The 19006-nt window shown below is 37.3% G+C and overlaps 1 protein-coding gene across 12 annotated transcripts in view; it reads right to left on the bottom strand.

Annotated features, from left to right (window-relative positions):
- Positions 1–19006, bottom strand: part of PLCH1 (phospholipase C eta 1) — a 201525-nt gene that overhangs the window by 36063 nt on the left and 146456 nt on the right. For all 12 annotated transcript variants that reach the window (XM_039857833.1, XM_039857841.1, XM_039857842.1 and 9 more), the window contains 3 exons: positions 12111–12231; positions 8086–8257; positions 2298–2405 (listed from right to left, as the gene is read on the bottom strand). In XM_039857833.1, the coding sequence (XP_039713767.1) occupies positions 2298–2405; positions 8086–8257; positions 12111–12231 (401 nt within the window). The remainder of the gene's footprint in view (positions 1–2297; positions 2406–8085; positions 8258–12110; positions 12232–19006) is intronic.

The following is a 19006-nucleotide window of genomic DNA, read 5'->3' as shown; positions in this document are numbered from 1 at the left end:
TACTTATTTGTTTCATTTCTTATCTATCCTCCCCTTCTCCCATTAATGTATAAACTCTATGAAGGCAAAGATTTTTGTCTGTTTTGTATCCCCTAACACCTACAAAATAATGGCCACATCTCCAAAATAATGGAGACTCTGAACAAAAATTGGTTGAATGGGCAATGAATCATAAACCTCATGCGAGTTAGTTAGTATTCCAGTGTTCATGAATGCTAAGCTAAAATCTTTATTTATTGCAATAATTCAGATATAAATCTAACCACATTCTGTTGAGTTAAAACTGAGGTTAATAACTTTCTCTAAGGTAATTATTGGTTTCTCATAAGCTATTCACAGTACATCCTCTTTTACAGAAATATGATCAAGCACTTGGTTTAATTTACATTTGCCACTCAGATAATGCAGTTGAGCCCGTTGCTGATAATAGGACTATACATTGATTGATTACAGAATAACATTTTGGCTTCCTAAATACAACATTCCCTTTTCTTAGAAGAGTTCAAAAATAGAGAAAAAGGATTTGAAAAGGTGGAGTGAAAACTTTATAGAATTCCACTAGAATGTTGGTTTCTTTATGTATTTTTTCTCTTAAAGTCTAACAAAGAGACACCTGTAAAATTTCACAAATTAGGGAGCTCCCCACTTTCACTTAGGCCCAAATCGAAGAATCCAAATAAAAGATTATGACTATCTTTATGGAATTGTGTTGAAACACCTGTAAGCGTTCCTAGAAACCAGCTAAGAGAGAAGGGAAAGGAACTCAGTCGGTTATTTTCACAGGTGAAGTTACTGATTTGTTTCTATAAAACTATAGCTAATTCTATTTTATAATTATAGATATTTACCTTAGAAAGTCAGAAGGTTCACTGACATTAGAGGAAAAAATATATAAGTGGGTGGATTTAGAAACCAGACAATTTGGATTTTACTCAGAACAATAAATGATTACACTGTGACAGTAGTTAAATTTCCACCACTCATTTTCACTAAAAACAGCATTCCCTAACCATGTAACTTAATTGAACATGTCTGTTCTTTGTTTTCAAATGATAGACTACTCTGAGGCTAGCAACCAAGAGATCTGGGAAACAAGATGAAAATCAGAGACAAAAATCTGGTTTATAAAATAAATCTAAAAAAATCTGAGCTAAATTACCCATAATCATAAGTCATTAAATACAAATAGGAAATATCTGGAAGAGCAAAAAAGAAACTATTAAAAATATTAACTATATTTTCACTTCTATAAATCTATTTAGATTAATTTTCTTTAACCATAACCTTATTAGTGGCAGATGAGTTAAGATAAACTGTGAAAAGATCAAAGATTAATACAGATGGCAATTTTTCCTTTTCACTCCAAGCTGAATTTTCTCTACTTCATCCCTTTTAAAGTGCATTCAAGCCAAGAAAGAAGTGTCTACTGAGACTTCAGCTGTCATTAAGTTCTTGCCCACTTTGAAAATGATGTTGTTCCCTTTGGTACCTATAGGAGGGCAGCGGACTTACTATTATCTAGAAGAGAACAGACTGTTTTCAACAACGTATTAATTGGATTAAGGGCAATGATGCAAATTAGAACAATTGATATTAAATTTCTCTGTTTTTTAGAGGGCAGAATAATAGTCCAGATATCTAAGGAATACCACCTTTTTGAAGAAATGAAATTGTAAACCCTACAGCAAATGCCATTCTTGGGTTGTCATGTGATCCTGGCAATCACATGAGTTGTAGAAAGTAGTGGTGGGCAGTGTCTCTTTAAGCCTTATATTCCCTCAGTTTGCATTTCCCTTGGATTACCTGTCTAAATGGTGCTTTTCTAGAAAGGCTATGACAGGGGTCTGAAACATCATGCAGGTAACAAACTATTCTAAAGCCATTTTATTTAAGATGTTGCTAATTAAAGAGTAAGCCAATTGGCCCATGTCTAAAGGAGCTTGGAAATCCTCTAGTCCAAAATACCTTTTCTTAAGGTGGAGATGGGCATCCTAGTGAAGCAGACAGTGAAATTTCCAACTGCAATTTGAGTTTTGCCCAAGTTGTATTAGGATGGAGATTTGTCCCTGGAGATAGGGTCAGATGGGTTCACTACTAACATTCCTCTCAACTCAGACACAAGAATCCTTGACTCATTCACTCAATAAATATTTGGGTATCTGAGGAACAGCACACTAAGTAATTTTCAACAAATATCTTTTTTACATTATAGCCACTGTATTTATGAGGATTCCAACAATGGCAATTTTTGCTGGAGCACACTGAGGGTAAAAATTATGGCCAAGCCTATAACTTACATAATGGAGCTTAAATTTGCACTCGTCTTCAATTTCATCTGCACTGTCTTCATCAGAAACTTCCCCTTCCTCTGCATCATCTCCAAGGTGATAAGGCAGCTTCTTACCCTGAAATGGAAGAAAACACTCAATTTAAAAAAGAAAATAAATTCACAATAGCCAAAAGGTGGAAGCAACCCAAGTGTCCACCAAGAGATGAATAAATAAAATGTAGTACATGTATACGATGGCATAGTGTTCAGCCATAAAAAGGAAATTATGGCACATGCTACAGTATGCATGAATCTTGAAGACATTATGCTAAGTGAAATAACTTAGCCAAAAAATAACAAGTACTGTATGACTCTACCTATATGAGGTACCCAGAGTAGTCAAATTCATAAAGACAAAGAGTAGAATAGCGATCACCAGGGCTGTGGGGAAGGGAGGATGGGAAGTTGATTAATGGGTATGGACTTTGTCTTGGAGAGATGAAAGAGTTCTGGGGACTGGTTACATGGCAATGTGAACATAGTTAATACTGATGAAATGAACACTTAAAATGGTAGGGAAATTTGTTATTTGTATCTTACCACAACTAAAAATAATTTTTCAAATGTGAAAAATAAAAATGTGTTATTCCTTAGCCAATCATTAGTTCAGACTGACTAGAAAGCAGATAGTTCAAATTACAGGCAAAACAAGGGAGAAGAGACTTTCAAGAAAAAGCTGTTTTACTACCTTCAATTAAATATAATTAATTAGGGATGCAATATTTGTGAACAAAAACCAGGCTTCTTTTTGACAGTCTATGAGTCATCATAAGAAGCATCACCCAATCCCATGCCCTTAAGAGCAGCGCGTTGTCTTGAGCAGGTTACAGGTGCCCTTACCAGGTACATGCAGTGTCCATCTGCATGTACAAGCCTCTCTTTCACAGACAGTACAATGAGACTCCTGACCAGCTGGACCACGCCCCTCACAACCACTCACCAACACACTTTAGGAGTCAGGGGCTTTTCGACAAGAGAAACTTCTTATAATAAAAAGGTAAGAAACTCAAGTTATAGAATTATACACATGATTTAACCTCCATGATGTATAAAAACTCAGGGAAAAACTCTGGCATGAAATGTGGCCAATTATTAAGAGCAGGTATTGCTAGGTGAGAGTATTATGATAGTTATTTTCTCCTTTCCTACATTTCTCAATTTATATTCAGAAAAAGTAAAAGTAAATAAAAAGCAGCAGCAGAAGGCAAAGCCCAGGGGCCTAAGAAGGGCTTCTAGGGTAGCTAACCACCTGTATCAGTAAGGCGTCTTATTTGCTAGCAGAAAAAAATAATAGTAAATTTAATGGCTCCCAGAATCTCCTAGGGAAGGTTGGGGGTGGAGTGAGAACCAGGTTCTGAAGCTAAGTGGCCAAAGACACTGTGGTAGGCAGCCTCTAAAATATCCTCAGTGGTTTCTACTTCTTGGTATTTACACCCTTCTCTAATTCCTCCCCTTTGAGTATTGCCTGGACCTAGGGACCCGCTTCTAACAAATGAAATACATCAAAAGTGATAGGGTACCACTTCTGAGATTTGATTACGGAAAGACTGTGGCCTCCTTCTTGCTTGCCACATCTCCCTCCAAACCCCTTCCTCTCTTAGAGAACTCTCTTTTTTCTCACTGCCCAGCTGGAGAAGCCCACATTGCAGTAACTGAGAAGGCTCTAACCAATAGCCTGTAAGGAACGGAAACTTGCCAACAACCACTAAAGTGGAAGTGGATCCTCCCCCAGGCCAGCCTTCAGATGATGGCAGCCTTGCCTGACACCTCGACTGCAGCCTTGTGAGAGACTTAGAATGGGTGACCCAGCTAAGCCACACCCAGAAACTGTGAGACAATAAATACTGCTTGAAGACACTAAATTTAGGAGTGATTTGTTACACAGCTACAGATAACTAGTATGATCACCAAACAAAATCACAGGGCAGAAGTAAAACACTGACAACACCATTTCCAACACAGCTAAGCACAGACCTCATGGCTTTCAAGTTCATTATCCACACAAGAGACACCAGGAATAGCTGTCAGACATGCTGCCCTTGGGCCCTAAACGTAGCTGCCACCACTTCTACCACCCTTCACTAGGATGGATTCTGCTTGGTCCCACCACTACACCATGCGCCCACACCCTAGCTCTAAGAGAGGCTGCAAAAGCAAATGTCTAGCATTTTTGGCACCTCTACGGGGATTTCTCAGAACACAGGGATGGGGGAATTCCTTAAACATGGAACGATGTTCATATGTGTGAGCAGACAAAAATAATGATAAATTTAAGTATCATCCTAAACTACGATCTGGACTGATCTTCTGTTAACTCAAACTCCAGTGATTCCTAGTATTTCTGCTCTCCACACCATTATTGGCCCCTCCTTCAGCACTGTGGAGCTTCCCCCCGCCCACTTCCTCCCTCTGCAGGCCCACCAGCTCAGCCAGGTTTGCAGAGAAGTCTCCCTCCCAGTCTTCCTGTTTCTCAGGTCCTCAGCACAGAGATAGCTGCAAGCTGCTTAAATCATTTATATAATGAAAATAAAACCTACACTAAGAATCCAAACTCTTGGGGTTTGGACACAAACATTTTCTTCCAAGAGACATTTACATGATTAAAAATGTGAAATTTAATTTGCCTTTGTACCAGTATACTGCTTATTCGTATGGATTATCAGCAAAGTGGAAACGACATTTTTTTCTTCCTCTTCCACAAGGGTCAATATAGACACAGGTATTTAAATTTGTACATACATATATATGATTCTAAATACATATGGCATTTCTTCATTTCCTCCAGTATATCATTAATAACAAGGTAACTCAGAACTAAGGCATTTGTTATTATATATTGTCTTATTCATAGACAAGGCTCCTAGAAAATGAATTTATTTTTCTTTATTGTAGGAGCATTGGTAGATTAGCTTGATAATATAGCAGCACCAGAAATAAGGTACTCAACTAAGTGGTGACCAGAAAGATTCAAGCACATATAGATACTAAGATTTATCAACTTCTTTTTATTTATTTATAACAAACTGTTTATTCAAAGTCAGTTTTGTTTTGTGCACAATGGCAGACACCAAGATACATCTGTACACGAGACATTTTAAATGTAGTGACGGCAATTTCTTCTTTTGAAACAGCATCCAAGCCGATGTATTTTTTAAACGTTCAGCAGAACAAAACTAACAAACATGAGAACTAATATCACCAAGTAAGGAATAAGAGTCTCCAAGTGATACAAATGGTTCTGCTACCGCAGGACAAAAAGGAAAGTGTAACCATTATGAGCAAGTAGTGCCGAGCAGGTAGGGCAGTGGCACTGAGCTTCGATTCCCCTTTATCCAAGTGTGGCAGTGGGTGAGGGAGTAGAGAAAGAGAGAGCTGACTTAGAGCATCTACAAGGTGCCCTCATTCTCAGTCCTTTTAAAATCTAATTCAAAGTCACAAGGGCCATGTTTTCTGCCAAGTTTTTCCACATTTCTCCTTCTCAAAATATACTTTACCCAGGTAGATAGGAAGTAGAGCAGCACAACAAAACATTGTTTCATGATGCTTCTTATCGACAGTGCTGTTACTCCTAAGGAAAATTACAGAATAAACCAGGTAGAATCTTAAGTAATAAAGAGTTTAACCATGGTCCAGTGTAGACCCAGGTGGCTTCTAAGGGTCTTTTTTTGATCTGCATACTATTTCATGCAGGAGTTAGACTCAAGAAGTAGATTAATTCATTCATGGTATATGAATACATCGATAGAAACTGGAACCATAGCTACTTCTCAGCTTCAAGCTCTTTGGCCCCACACAGATGTGATTCTCATCTGTGAAAGCAGGAACTTTGAACAAGATAGTTAAGGGCTCTTTCAACAATAGCAGTCTATGGAAAATTGCTAAGTGTGTTATTTTTGTCCAAAAGCAACTTTTTGCTCACTTTTTAGGATATTATACACACACACACATACACATATATGTCTATGTCTATATCTGTATCTATCTATATCTACATATCTATATCTATAAATATCTACATCTATCTATCCATCTATCCATATATATATATATATATCTCCCAGAAAGCATACATGTGTTAAAATTATAACAATAAATAACTATCCATCTATCCATATATATATATATATATATATATATATATATATATATATATACATCTATCTATCTATCTATCTATCTATCTATCTATCTATCTATCTATATCTCCTGGAAAGTATACATGTGTTACAGTTATAACAATAAATAACTTGTCAATCTCCAAAGTGGTAAGTAGCCATTTAAATGCTGCCTTTTGGATCAGAGATTGCTCTGATGCTAAAGGAACATAGGAAAATTCGTTCCCTAGTTTTTGCTTTAAATGGGAGCGTGCTGGTCCACAGACGCAGGAAATCTCCTTCAAGTCTCAAGAGCGTTACTACTACTAAATGGACCGCAGCTGCCCTGAAACACTCGCAGTCACATCGCTGCCACTCCTTCCAGTGCTTGCCTCAGAGCTTCTGACTCGTCAGTCATGGGACATTCTGTGTCAAATGACCAAAGTCCAGTTATGCAGAAAGGACTCAATTAGTTCATGTTGGTATCTTCCACTTTCCAAAATGGAAGAATTTCAATCAAATGGACTTATTCTGCATTTAACCTTCTGACTGCTGGCTAAAGATGATTCGGGAAACATGGAAACATTTACAAGGCGAAAAACATAACAGCTTTCTAACCCAGCAATCAGTAATCACGAGAGTTTATTTTAGCAAGACTTCAAGAAAATTGTTATCTCTTACATTGTTAGGAGCTTTTATTCAAAATGCTTTCATACATATAAATGCCCACCAACACCTCTTTGATGGATTGTCTATAATTCTCATTTAACTGATAGAAAAATTCCAAAACTGAATACATCTTTCCTATTTACTGCCCCCCGCCTTAATGTCTCACTATGATAAACTGCTTCTTTAATTCTTTTGTGCTTCCTATGTTTATTTGCTTTTTGTACACCCCTCTTTTAGGTAAAATTTAACCCAGTTTGAATATGACTATGCTACTGCTCTTCCTTAGGTTTTTCGTTTCAAAACAATCCAACTATCCAAGATGCTTTTAGTCTAAACACACAAACACACTGGAATCACAAAGTCAGTGATCTGAAATCTCAAGAAACTCTTTTTCTGACTCTTCCTTGTATTAATAATATTCATTGCAGGTAGTAAGTTTCCGACCGCCCCCCCTCAGAAAATCTGTTTATGAAATGTCATTCTAGTCACCATGAGTCAGGGGGGGCAGTCCATCTGTGCCTTGCTCTCTTTGAAGCGAGCTGTTCTCACTTACATAACCAAGGCTGACCAACCGTGAAGACATTTTTTTTTTTTTGACAGGCAGTTACTGGAGCTCAAAATGGGAGAGAAGAATCTGAAAGAAATGCTTTCAGATATGGACACAGGAGCCTTCTCCCCCCCTGTATCCCACACTCCTATACATATATTTCTCTTGTATAAACTATGACAGACTAAAACAGTAAACATTTGGCTTACAGTATGGACATTCTCACTACATAAAAACAAATCCCAGAATATGTGGTCAGTTAATAACAAGCTTTTTTGAAGTTATGACTATAAATAAACTGTAGCAAGGTACATACACAAATCTAGACAACCCTTCATGTAGGGACTCTAATTATTACTCTCCTGATAAACCAATGTTTAGTCCTTATGGGAGGGAGGGCTTAGTTGGTCATTAATGCCTTTCACTGTGTTCCTTCAGGTAATTACCTTCACTAGGATTTTTCCTTTCAAACTTTGAGGGCTTGGAAGCTGCTTGGTCTCTCCCGTGTCTACAGATGACAGGTCCAGTTTGTCCCGGAGTATTCCTTTCAGGTACTGAGCAATCTTCCTTTGCTGCTGGACACTGCAGTGATTCTCAATAGACAGTATGACTGGGAACCTGTGAGCACAGAAACATATTGTAAAGGCATCGAGTACAGGCAATTCACAGGGAGTTTTAAAAATCATTCTGTAGTCATTATGTTCTTGCAATCCTAGTAACAGCACTTGTGAGAGTAGAGATGATTAACATGCTTTGAAGTGAAAAAAAAAATGAAATATGCATTAAAAAAAAAAGAACAAAAACAAATAAACAAAAAACCCCTCCTTTGAGCAAATGTATTTTGCCAGGCATAATGTCTGAACAATATATCAATTCATGTGGGATGACTTAGTTTGCCATTTTGTATCACAGAAAGAAAAATGGTACACACAATGTCTCCTTTAAAAGAAAAAATAAAATTTTAAGAGAGATAAAAGGCCTAAAGAAATAAAACTCATAATGTAATTTTGTCTCATTTTTATTCAAAAGTCTAGAAACATCTAAGAGACCACTGAATATTATTAAATGCAGATATTTACTCAAAAATATACAATCAGTCCCAGCTTGAAAATTACTATGAAGGATAAAATAACATGTGTTTTGTAGCATCTGATGTCAGGCATTTCAAAATCATTTGTATAGAATTATATACTAGTCTTTAGTTTCGTGCAGGGGGTGGGGGGGTGGGGGTCAAATGTTCACTCTCCACCCACACACAGTCAGGTTTCTGAGTAGAGAATGTGAGACCTGCGTAAAGTGCTTCCCAAAGACAGCACGAGGAGTCCGTGGCCAAGGCGGAAAGGGAACCAGGGCGAATTACATGACATTACTCCTCTTCTAACTTCGTTTTTTCCTCAAAATGAGAAATTACTTCAAATTCAGGTTTATTTTATTTTTTTCTAGGTTTCCATCAATCTTCTGAAGTAATAGGCAATATATTTTTTCCAGAGCTACAAGCCAATATTCAAATTGCCTAATACACCCAAATGGAGAAAAAAATTTATTTCTGGGCTTGTGTAACAAACATAAACTCCACAATACAGGCTGTGACCTCCTGAACTTACATTCTATCCTCATTGCATAAACTTGACACCAGAGGTAATATAAGAAGAGATGAATCCTTAGGAGAAAAAGCATTTCAAATTCAAACAGTTAATAAGGTTGTTAGAGCAGCGGTCCCCAACCTTTTTGGCTGAAAGTCACCTTTGTGACTGAAGTTGGTTTGGTTATCTGACTATAATCTGTTTGCTCTTGTGTCCTCACATGGGTTTTATCCATAGTGTCAGAAAAAAAGAAAAACAACAAACTAACAATCTTTAGTTGTCTATAAATCATATCAGGGAGTTCTAACAATGAATTTTTAAATTACTGATCTGTTTACAAAAACTCTAGTAGTGTCAAATGTGCTTGATGTAGAGTAGTATTTTACTACAGGGGATAGGGGCAATTGTGCTACACACACCCCTTCAACACGCACACAAAGGGACATTTGTCAATGTCTTAAGACATTTTTGGTGGTTACAATATAGGATGCTCCTAACCATCCTACATGCACAAGATAGTTCTCTACAACAAAGAGTTATCTGGCCCCAAATGTCAACAATGCCAAGGTTGAAAATTCCTGCTGTAAAGATGCAATCAAAGTTTAAGAAAGAAAAGAAAAAGATTTAACTTCTAAACAGGGATTCTCTAACCCCCCTCCCCATCCAAGGGCCACACAGCAGGAGGTGAGCAGCAGGCAAGTGAGCAAAGCTTCGTCTGTATTTGCAGCCACTCCCCAGCACTAGCATCACCGCCTCAGCTCCAGCTCAGATCATCAGGCATTAGGTTCTCATAGGGTCACTGGTCCCTGGTGCCAAAGAGGTTGGGGACCGCTGCTCTAACAACCTTATTAACTGTTTGAATTTGAAATGCTTTTTCTCCTAAGGATTTCCAAACTTGAAGTAAGGACTATTGAGTCACCAGAGGCTCTTCAGAGGTGTACATAGGTAGCAGATCTTCTCAACACTCTTACTTCACATATTGGAAAAGAAGGGGAAAAATCACTTCTTCGAATTGGCTAAGACTAGTAACAATCAAGGTAGCAAAGATACATCAGAAATCAGTACTCAAGATTCTTCCATGTAGAAGACACCTTAAAGTAAATCTGCTATGCAGCAAGTGTCTTTCATTAGAAAAGCATTTTAACCTGCTGATTAATTGAAGAAAAGACCAAATATTAAAACTTTTAAAGGCTACAAGCTTCTATCAAATCAATTTTATGCAGTTATCATTTTAATTTGCTTCTTTGATTTCAAAAATCATTCTTCAATGTCTGGTATGTTGCAGGAATGTGCTAGGCAATAAAAAATAAGACACAACTCCATATTTTCAATGAGTTCTTAGTCTTAAAGACTTAAAAGAAGGCAAGCAACCAACAACTGTAAGGGGGTGCTGTATGATATGATAGAAATATGCTCAGGGTGCTAAGAACAGAAAAATACAAACATTTAAATCAACTGGTCGTTATCAGTTAAGTTTGCCAGAGGGACAATGCTTACGTAGTAGTCTTGTAGGATGAGCAAAATTAGACAGGTAGAATTATAGAGAAGGGTGTTCCAGGCAGGGAAAATAACATATACAAGGGTAGGGAGTTGTGGAAAAACCTGGGATCACTGGGAAATCCAAAAGACAGTTAAGGAAGACAGAAGCCTAAGTTTCTGTGGAGCAATGGTGGAAAAGGGCACTGGAAGAGAAGGAGCCAGGCCCTGAAGGGCATGGAAGACATGAAGGACTTTAAGACAAGACTTACAACATCACGCTTATATTTTCATAAAGAGAAATACTGCACCGATGTGGAGGATGAAACAAAGGGAAGATGAAAATGAAGAGAAGGCAATGGAGTTAAAAGATAATTTAGGAAGTAGAGTTGACATAAATCAGCTAAATCTAGAATGACCTCTAGTTTCTGGCTGAAGCTACTGGTAGACAGTGCTAGCTCTAACAACAACAACAACAACAACAAAAGTAGAGCAAGAGATTTGCCAGAACGATATGGTGAGTTCAGTTTGGGATATAAACTCCATGATGTTAGGAGTTTTATCTTTCATTCAGTGTTGTAGTTTCCTGCATCTATTACAATATGCCTGGCTTAGAGTAGGCACCATTAAATATCTACATAAATACCTGAATGAATAATGGCCTTTGTTGATTTTGAGACACCTATGGGATTCTCAGATGAATTTTTACTAAGATTTTTTTCTATATACCCACTGAAACTTAGGGGGAAAGATCTGGACATATAATTAGTCAACCAAAATCATAGACCAAGGGCAACAACTTAGGAAATAGTGACTATTAAAGAAGTGAGCAATGGACTAGAAGACCATAAGCCAAAAAGGAGAGTGAGAAGTAAGGACAGCAGTGGAGGAGAGAATGTTCTAAGGGAAACCAAAAATAAAAAACACAAATAAAAAAATAAAACACAAGTACGGGGGAGAAAACAGTCAACGTTATCAAATACCAAGGAGAGGTCAAGTAACATAAGAATACTAGACACTAGTATTTACAGGACATCCAGCAAGTCTGGAAACCTGGATATTATTATTTTGCTGTATTATAATACAATACCAATAAGTTACTATGTATAGTAACCTACATTTCTAGACTTTACGGATAATATGTATACCCGGGGCTTAGAAATTTTGAGGTCGGTCTTTGTAAGACCATACTTTGAGGCAATGACTGGAGACTGAATAGGGTAAAGAATAAGTGAAGCATCAGAAAGTATGTACATGGAGCCCATATTACTTGTTCATAATGTTTTGTTGGGAAGGGAAAGCTAGGGTGGTAGAAAGGACACAGACTCCAAGGAAGAGCATGTGCCTCTGCAGCCACGTTACGACGCTGCGCGTACTGGCCTCGCTTAGTTCCCAGGAGCTGCTACACTTACTCGTTCTTCACAAAGGCATGCTTGTTGATGGTCTCCACAACGTCTCTGAAGAGAATTTTTGAAGTGAGAGTATAACCATGGTGTACGACTGGCTCTCCATCTGGACCATCCCAACAGTCAACTGCCAAAAACAGAACTTCACATCAACAACCCCAAAGTTTCCAGTGCTTACTAATGTTTCTGCAAACATCAGACAAATATTAGTTTATTATTTGAGATTATACATATTATAATCATGACAAAGGTGTCAAACAGAAATGGGTGTTCTGACATATGTATCAGAATAAGGAATTAAGGACAATAAATAATTCGATTTTGAGTGTGCATAGTCAACAAAGATGTCATATTTACAAGCAGCTTAGCATTTACCAAGAACTCTCATTAGAATTTGATCTAAATCCAATCAAGTGTGCCAAGGATAGTGGTATTTCTTAACAGGTTGTTTTTTTAATTTCACTTCTTCAGTTTACTAAGGTTTTTTAATACATCACAGTGACCCTCTCAAATCCATAACAGGGTTTTTCATTACTATTCACTTAAACCCATTATGTTTCCACTAGATTTATTTCCACTTTATTAATGCTATAGTAGTTATAAAATAACATTGACTTCCTAAGTTCAAATCCTCAGGCCCTGCCAAGATTTATATAAATAAAGACAAATAACTGAATCATTTAAAGTGGTGTTTTCCTTATCAATAAAAGGAAAATAATAATATTTGCATCATAAGTTTGAGTGATAATTAAGTACATATGAAGTTGATTATAATGCTGCATAGCCCATAGTAACTCGTGTTGTTATTGATAAAACTGATATTTTTATGTACGTAGACAACCTCATTGGCTCCCAGCTAGGGAAAGACATTCACTTCCTCATCATCCTCCCTGACTTAGTTTGCCTTCTCTTGTTTTGCACCCTGCCATCAGACTAATTCCTCAAAACACTGCTTTCACCACATTGCTCCTTTGCTCAAAAGCCTAACCAGTGCTTAACACAGCATCCAACACATAGTATATACTTAGTAGATATATGCTATGTTTATTAATAAATATTCTACAGCAGCTCCTGTTTGTTTACCCCCAAGGTCTCTATCTCTGGTGCTAGAGACTGGCTGGCCATTCACTCAGCCCATTTTCTCTTTCACCTTGGCACACAGCTGGACTACACTAGCCAGGCTTCTCTTGCAGTAGGACATGGCCATTGAAATGTGGGCAGAAATAATGCACCACTCCAGGTCTGTTCTATAAGCACTTGTTCTACACAGTCATCCATGCTCTCTCTTCTGCTGTGACTTGAGAAGCCATGTGTTGAAGATGGCTCTGCCATAAGATGGAAAGAAGTCTAGACCCTTAAGTCACTGCTTGAAAGAGTCACCCAATAAGAACGATTATTTTGAATTTCACAGAAGCAATAAATAAACTTAGTTGTTCTAAGATAAGAAATTTCAGGTTTGACTCTTAAAAAAAAAAAAAAACTAGTATTGTTTTAATTAATACCCTAGCTCCTACCTGACAAGTCAACCTTATTTTCTTCTATACCTAAACTCACAGACTTGTTCAGTTAGGCAAGTTTCCTCAAGTATAATCCTACCTTATGCTTCTTTCATTTAAGGTCAATTAAAATGTCCACTTCCACTCTGTTATCTAAATCCCAATCTGGACTTAGGTAGGATCCCCACAGAAACTTGCCAGCACTCAGGACACTATCCTTCCTATGGGAGGGGGTCACAAACTCAAATACAAACAAGAGCCTAGCAGGTAACATAACTGAGAGCAGCAGGACAACAGCAAATGTATGTCTAAATGAAATAACTACTTCTCACTGTCAATCAATCATTGCTGCATTGGAATAAGGACTCTGGTTGCCGGATCTGAGAAAAATAAAAAATCTAGATCTTATCGCAGTGAATTTCCCCAATTTTTAATTATCGGTAATTAATTTATTTTTTAAATTACACTATGGGCCAAACAAATAATTCTGCAGGCTGGAGTTAGCTAATGGAATGCCGATCAAAACGGCCTTTTAAATAGAGCCACGCAGTTCAGGACCACACCTATTCTCTATTTTAATAGCACCTTCCCTATATGTATGTTGTGTGTATTACCCCAAGCGACAGCATCCCCACTTCCTTCTAAAACTCTCAAACTGTTCACCATAACCATAATATGATTTGATGGTTATCATTATGTGTCAACTTGGCAGGGCTAGGGTGCTCAGTTTCTTTGGTCAAACACCAGTCTAGATGTTGCTATAAAGATATTTTAAATGTAATTAACATTTAAATCAGTAAGCTTTGGGTAATTCTCCGAAATGTGAGCAGATTATTCTCCATAATATGAGCGGTGGGCCTCACCCAATCAGTTGATGGCCTTAACAGCAAAGACATGTCTCCTGGAGAAACATTACATATATAAAATGTTATTCTATATATCTTATATCGATATTGATAGATAGATGATAGTCAGATATATCTCCTATCTATTCCCTAATACAGTTACCTATATTAATTAAGCATTAGATATTAAAATATCCTTAGGGAATAAAATTAGAGAAGATAAAAGGAAAAAGAACTTTCAAAGGTAATACCATAGAAATACTGGAAACAAAGTTTAAGAATAAAGATGCTGCTGGTATGACCAAAGGTTCTGGGATACTATTATGCAGCGTTGCACTGTCTCTTTGGGCCTGCAAATGAGGTCAAATGTATCAGAGACATCTTCTCAGAAGAGAAGCCCCACCCATCCTTTGACATATACTTGTCGTTCTTTAATTTGTCTTTGGATATAGGTGTCGAAAGAAGGAACAGATGTTTTAAAATATATAATTTTAACAATTTATCCCCTGACTTATAGTCCCATCTTGGAGGAGAAAAGACATAACAGGATTCTTCATAAATGAACTAATGTTTTCAAAAAACAAAAATAAAAACAAAAAACCTTAAGTAGACAAGGCAATGTCACACCTGACCTGATTATCATGAACACATCAAAATAGAGCTTAAAACTACATTGGTGATAATAGAAGGTGCTCTTTTGCTAATATTTATAATACAGGCAGAATATCCATCAAGGATGGTTCTTCTAATGTTTGCTTTGTAGGTCTGGTAAACGAAGATAACAACAGTCCCAAACGGTGCTGACATCCTAACATGTGGCACTCATACAAATGAATGGCAGCTCCTTTAAGATCTCATGCTATCGTGAGAATGTTGGCAAGATTGACATCCTCTAATCCATTCTCGTAAACACAAAACAGCCCATTTTTCAGTCAGGTCACATAGCAGAGGCCCCCAAAAGCACTCTGACGGAGTTGGTCAGTTCTGAAGGCCAGCTGAGCAGCTAACGTGACAGCTTTTCACAATGCAACTTAAAAACGTTCCACCCCAATAGCACTCCCGGTGATAACAGGAAAGGTTGTAAACCGATTATAACAGCAATGCAACATCACTTCTGTAATGAGAGTGAAAATCCCCTGGACAGAACATCCATATTTATTAAGCAACTCGGGCTGAAAATCAAAGGAATAAAAGGCCATGTAAAAAAAATGTTATCAATTTGATTTTCTGACAAGCCCACTTCACCAAAAAAGACTTATTAGTCTTCCTAAAGACACCATATATATCCCGACCTCGGACATTCCTGAAGCTGAACCAACGAAGATGGAAAACACAACATTATCAAAATAGAAGCTTGAAAGTGGAGAGATTCTTTGGGTCACAATACCGTGAAGAAACTGTCTAGAATCATTACTCTCCATCTCGAAGAGGTATATTTGGCAAAAATTGCTTCAGAAAAATATGTAGGGGACCTGAAATTTTCAGTTCATAACCTGCCACATTCTATAAATCAGGTTCTTTAAATCCTAGTGCAGGTGTCTAAGAATGAAAACAACTTCATCTGGACCCAAGGTAGATAAAGTACAACTGATTATATATATATATACATTGGTGTCTCCAAGCCCAAGCTTCAAACGTGAACTAAGGTCTTCAAATCACGGGGCTGACAGAAACTGTCACATGAACACAAAAGATCATGTCATCAAATTCTAAGTCTTCAGGAATGTCTAAATATCTGGATGCCAGACCTAATCAGGAGAAAAGCAAATTCCTCCTTTTAGAGCCTACCTCCCCTCTGTGCTGTATACTTTGCTTGCTCTAGTTTTCCCTTATATGACCTGATGTCCATCATTTCATCCCCCTGAGGGCCAGTCATGTCTTTCAATGCTTGCTCCTTTAAAAAGCACACAGGCTTTCTGGAAAACAGTAAAGTAGGGAAGTCAGACAACTTGGGTTCAAATCCCAGTTTCCAAATGTCCTAGTTATGAGACCTTGAGCTACTTACTCCACTCCAAGTTGGGGTGTTTTCTTAAGGAGATATTCCATCTCCCTTAGTGTTATAAGAATTAAGTGAGAATGTATGGAAAGTACTTAGTCAGAAACTAGTCCACAAAAGAGGCTGAAGCTGTGGTAGTCTCCCTGATCCTGCGTATAGTACATTCAAAGCCAAGGTGACAACAATTTCAAACGGGAAATAGATCAAGTATAAAGCTGGCCAAGTCTACCAGATAAATATAATTCTTCTCCTCAACAAAAACTTTTCTGAGACAGTAGCTTGACTTTCACTGTCCACAGATTATTCCAATAGTAAGAATTTCAAGCCAAATAATAGAGGAGGAATCTGTTGATGCAAGCTAGTAAGGGAGATATTTAAGAAATTGAATGCCCTTTAAAATTATACCATAGCTGTGCATATTCTCAGTTTGTGTAAATATCTGAAGCAAGTAACCTTTTAGATGAGGGCAAAGTGGCTTCTTTCTATTATAGTACTTTGATGAATGGCATACAGGAAGAAAAAAATGTTTAAGAGAAGGCTCATGTTCAATATCATTACCGTACACAATTTCTAAAAGCTCTCATTTTAAAATTAAAAGACCCCTGAAAAAGCTAAGACTAAAAGTCATTTGCACCTTACTATAAATTATCTTAATCAGATAACTTTCCTTCTTAATATCCTAAACAGAGTTGGAAGATTAGAAGTTTTGATTCGGTATAAGGAATTGATCATGGGAACATGATTAAGCTTAGGTAAGACACTGATTTTGGACAGAGAAATCACAAAAAGAGGAAACTAGGTAACCAAAGGACCTAGAAAGCAAAAAAAATAGAGTACAGGACACAGAAGTAACGAAATTGCCAGCCAGACTGTCTAGAGTTGACTTCGCTTCATGGATTCACTAACAGTCATTTTCCATATTTGGCTTCCATGAAAATGTCACCATCTAAAATGAGAGACAACTATCACTATGACTCCTACGACAGTGCGTGCTCCAGGTATCTCTGTGAATGTCAGACATGTAAAACTGGTTGAGTGCTGAGTGAACAAAGGGTTTAATAATGGCTGAGAACAGAATGCCACCATAAGACCATCTGTTGCTCAAAACTTTTCTTTATGTTAATATTTTATAAGCATCTTCATTATTTAGTTGGTTAAGTATTCAATTGTCAATCACTATTATCAGTGGGTATTCTCTGAGTCCACGGCAAAATGCCATGTCTTAAAGCATTAATTACCAGAGTGCTAAATTTGTAGTGATCCTAATGGTTCTGTATACAGATAGTTATAATGACTGTCCATTTTTAAAATGTTAATTTATTTTTATAACATTACTACTACTTTTATTACTACTATTGCTATAACATTACATCTTAAACTTTTATAGCAGAAAAATCTTCAAGAGAGAAACCATGTGACAAAGGAAAGCTCATCCAGTCACCAGGCTTACCTCACCCCGCTACAGCTCTATTCATTTCCCTTTATTTTTCTACCACCCCAAGAACAACCTGTCATCCACTGCCGACTCCCGGTTTACCCCCATCATAAAGCAATTCCCCTTTGCTGCATGGGCTCCATTCCATTATAAACAAATTCCCTTTGATCACCAGACTCTTTTTGGAATTCTTGCTCAACCTCCTTATCTCGGTTAACAGCCAGCTTACCTTGGTGGAGGACCCTACTTCCTTTCTCCACAGATGCTTTTTTTGTATAAATCATAGAACCAGAAGGCATTCTCTAGTCCTTTATTGCTACTTTTAAATAATTGTTCTATACTCGTAAAAAATAAAATCCTCCTCACTTTAATCCAGCAATACCTTTCTGGCATATTACAAATGACTTTTCTATAGCATTCTTTTTGTACTTAAATATCTGCTTTATGGTTTTTAATCTCTAGCTTTTCATCTTTTAGTTTATTCACTTTGAATCTCCCTGTCAGCATCCTTTGTGAGTTAAAAGTCCATGTGGGTAATCTACTCAACCTCCTGGTCTTGACCTCCTCAAAGCCAACAATCCCTTGCTTCACTCCATGTCAGTCGTGCTCACCCGTGACAGGCCTCGAATATAGTCACCGCCTATAGTAAGCACATCCCAAATCCCACCTCGTGATAACAACTCTGTTCTTGCTTTTAGTACGTCTGATGACCTTTCTCCACATTTCTATTTCTTTGAGTCTTCCAGTCTCTTAACCTCGGCTCATGGCCCCTTATTCACTTCACTTCCTTTCCTAGACCCATGGACCTACTGTCAATTATTAAAAGAGCTCTCACCAACACCTTGAGACATTTTATATGACCTACAAATCCAGAGGCTTGAATCAAGTCTACAATCTGTTTTCACTGCTCTTCTTACTAATCTGTTAGAGATGAAGTGGGAAGAGTCTAAGCACACAGATTTTGTATCCCAAAAAGACTTTTTAAAAACTTTATTTATTTATTTATTTTTATTAAAATTATTGGGGTGACGTTGATCAACAAAATCCGGTAAGTTTCAAGTATAAAATTCAACAGTATGTCGTGTATATATATATATATATATATATATATATATATATATATATATATC

The sequence above is a fragment of the Pteropus medius genome, unplaced genomic scaffold, assembly GCF_902729225.1.
Source record: "Pteropus medius unplaced genomic scaffold, Ma_sr-lr_union100, whole genome shotgun sequence".
Taxonomy (NCBI): domain Eukaryota; kingdom Metazoa; phylum Chordata; class Mammalia; order Chiroptera; family Pteropodidae; genus Pteropus; species Pteropus medius.
Note: the sequence above shows the minus strand (reverse complement) of the source record. Positions and strands in the feature narration are given on the sequence as shown.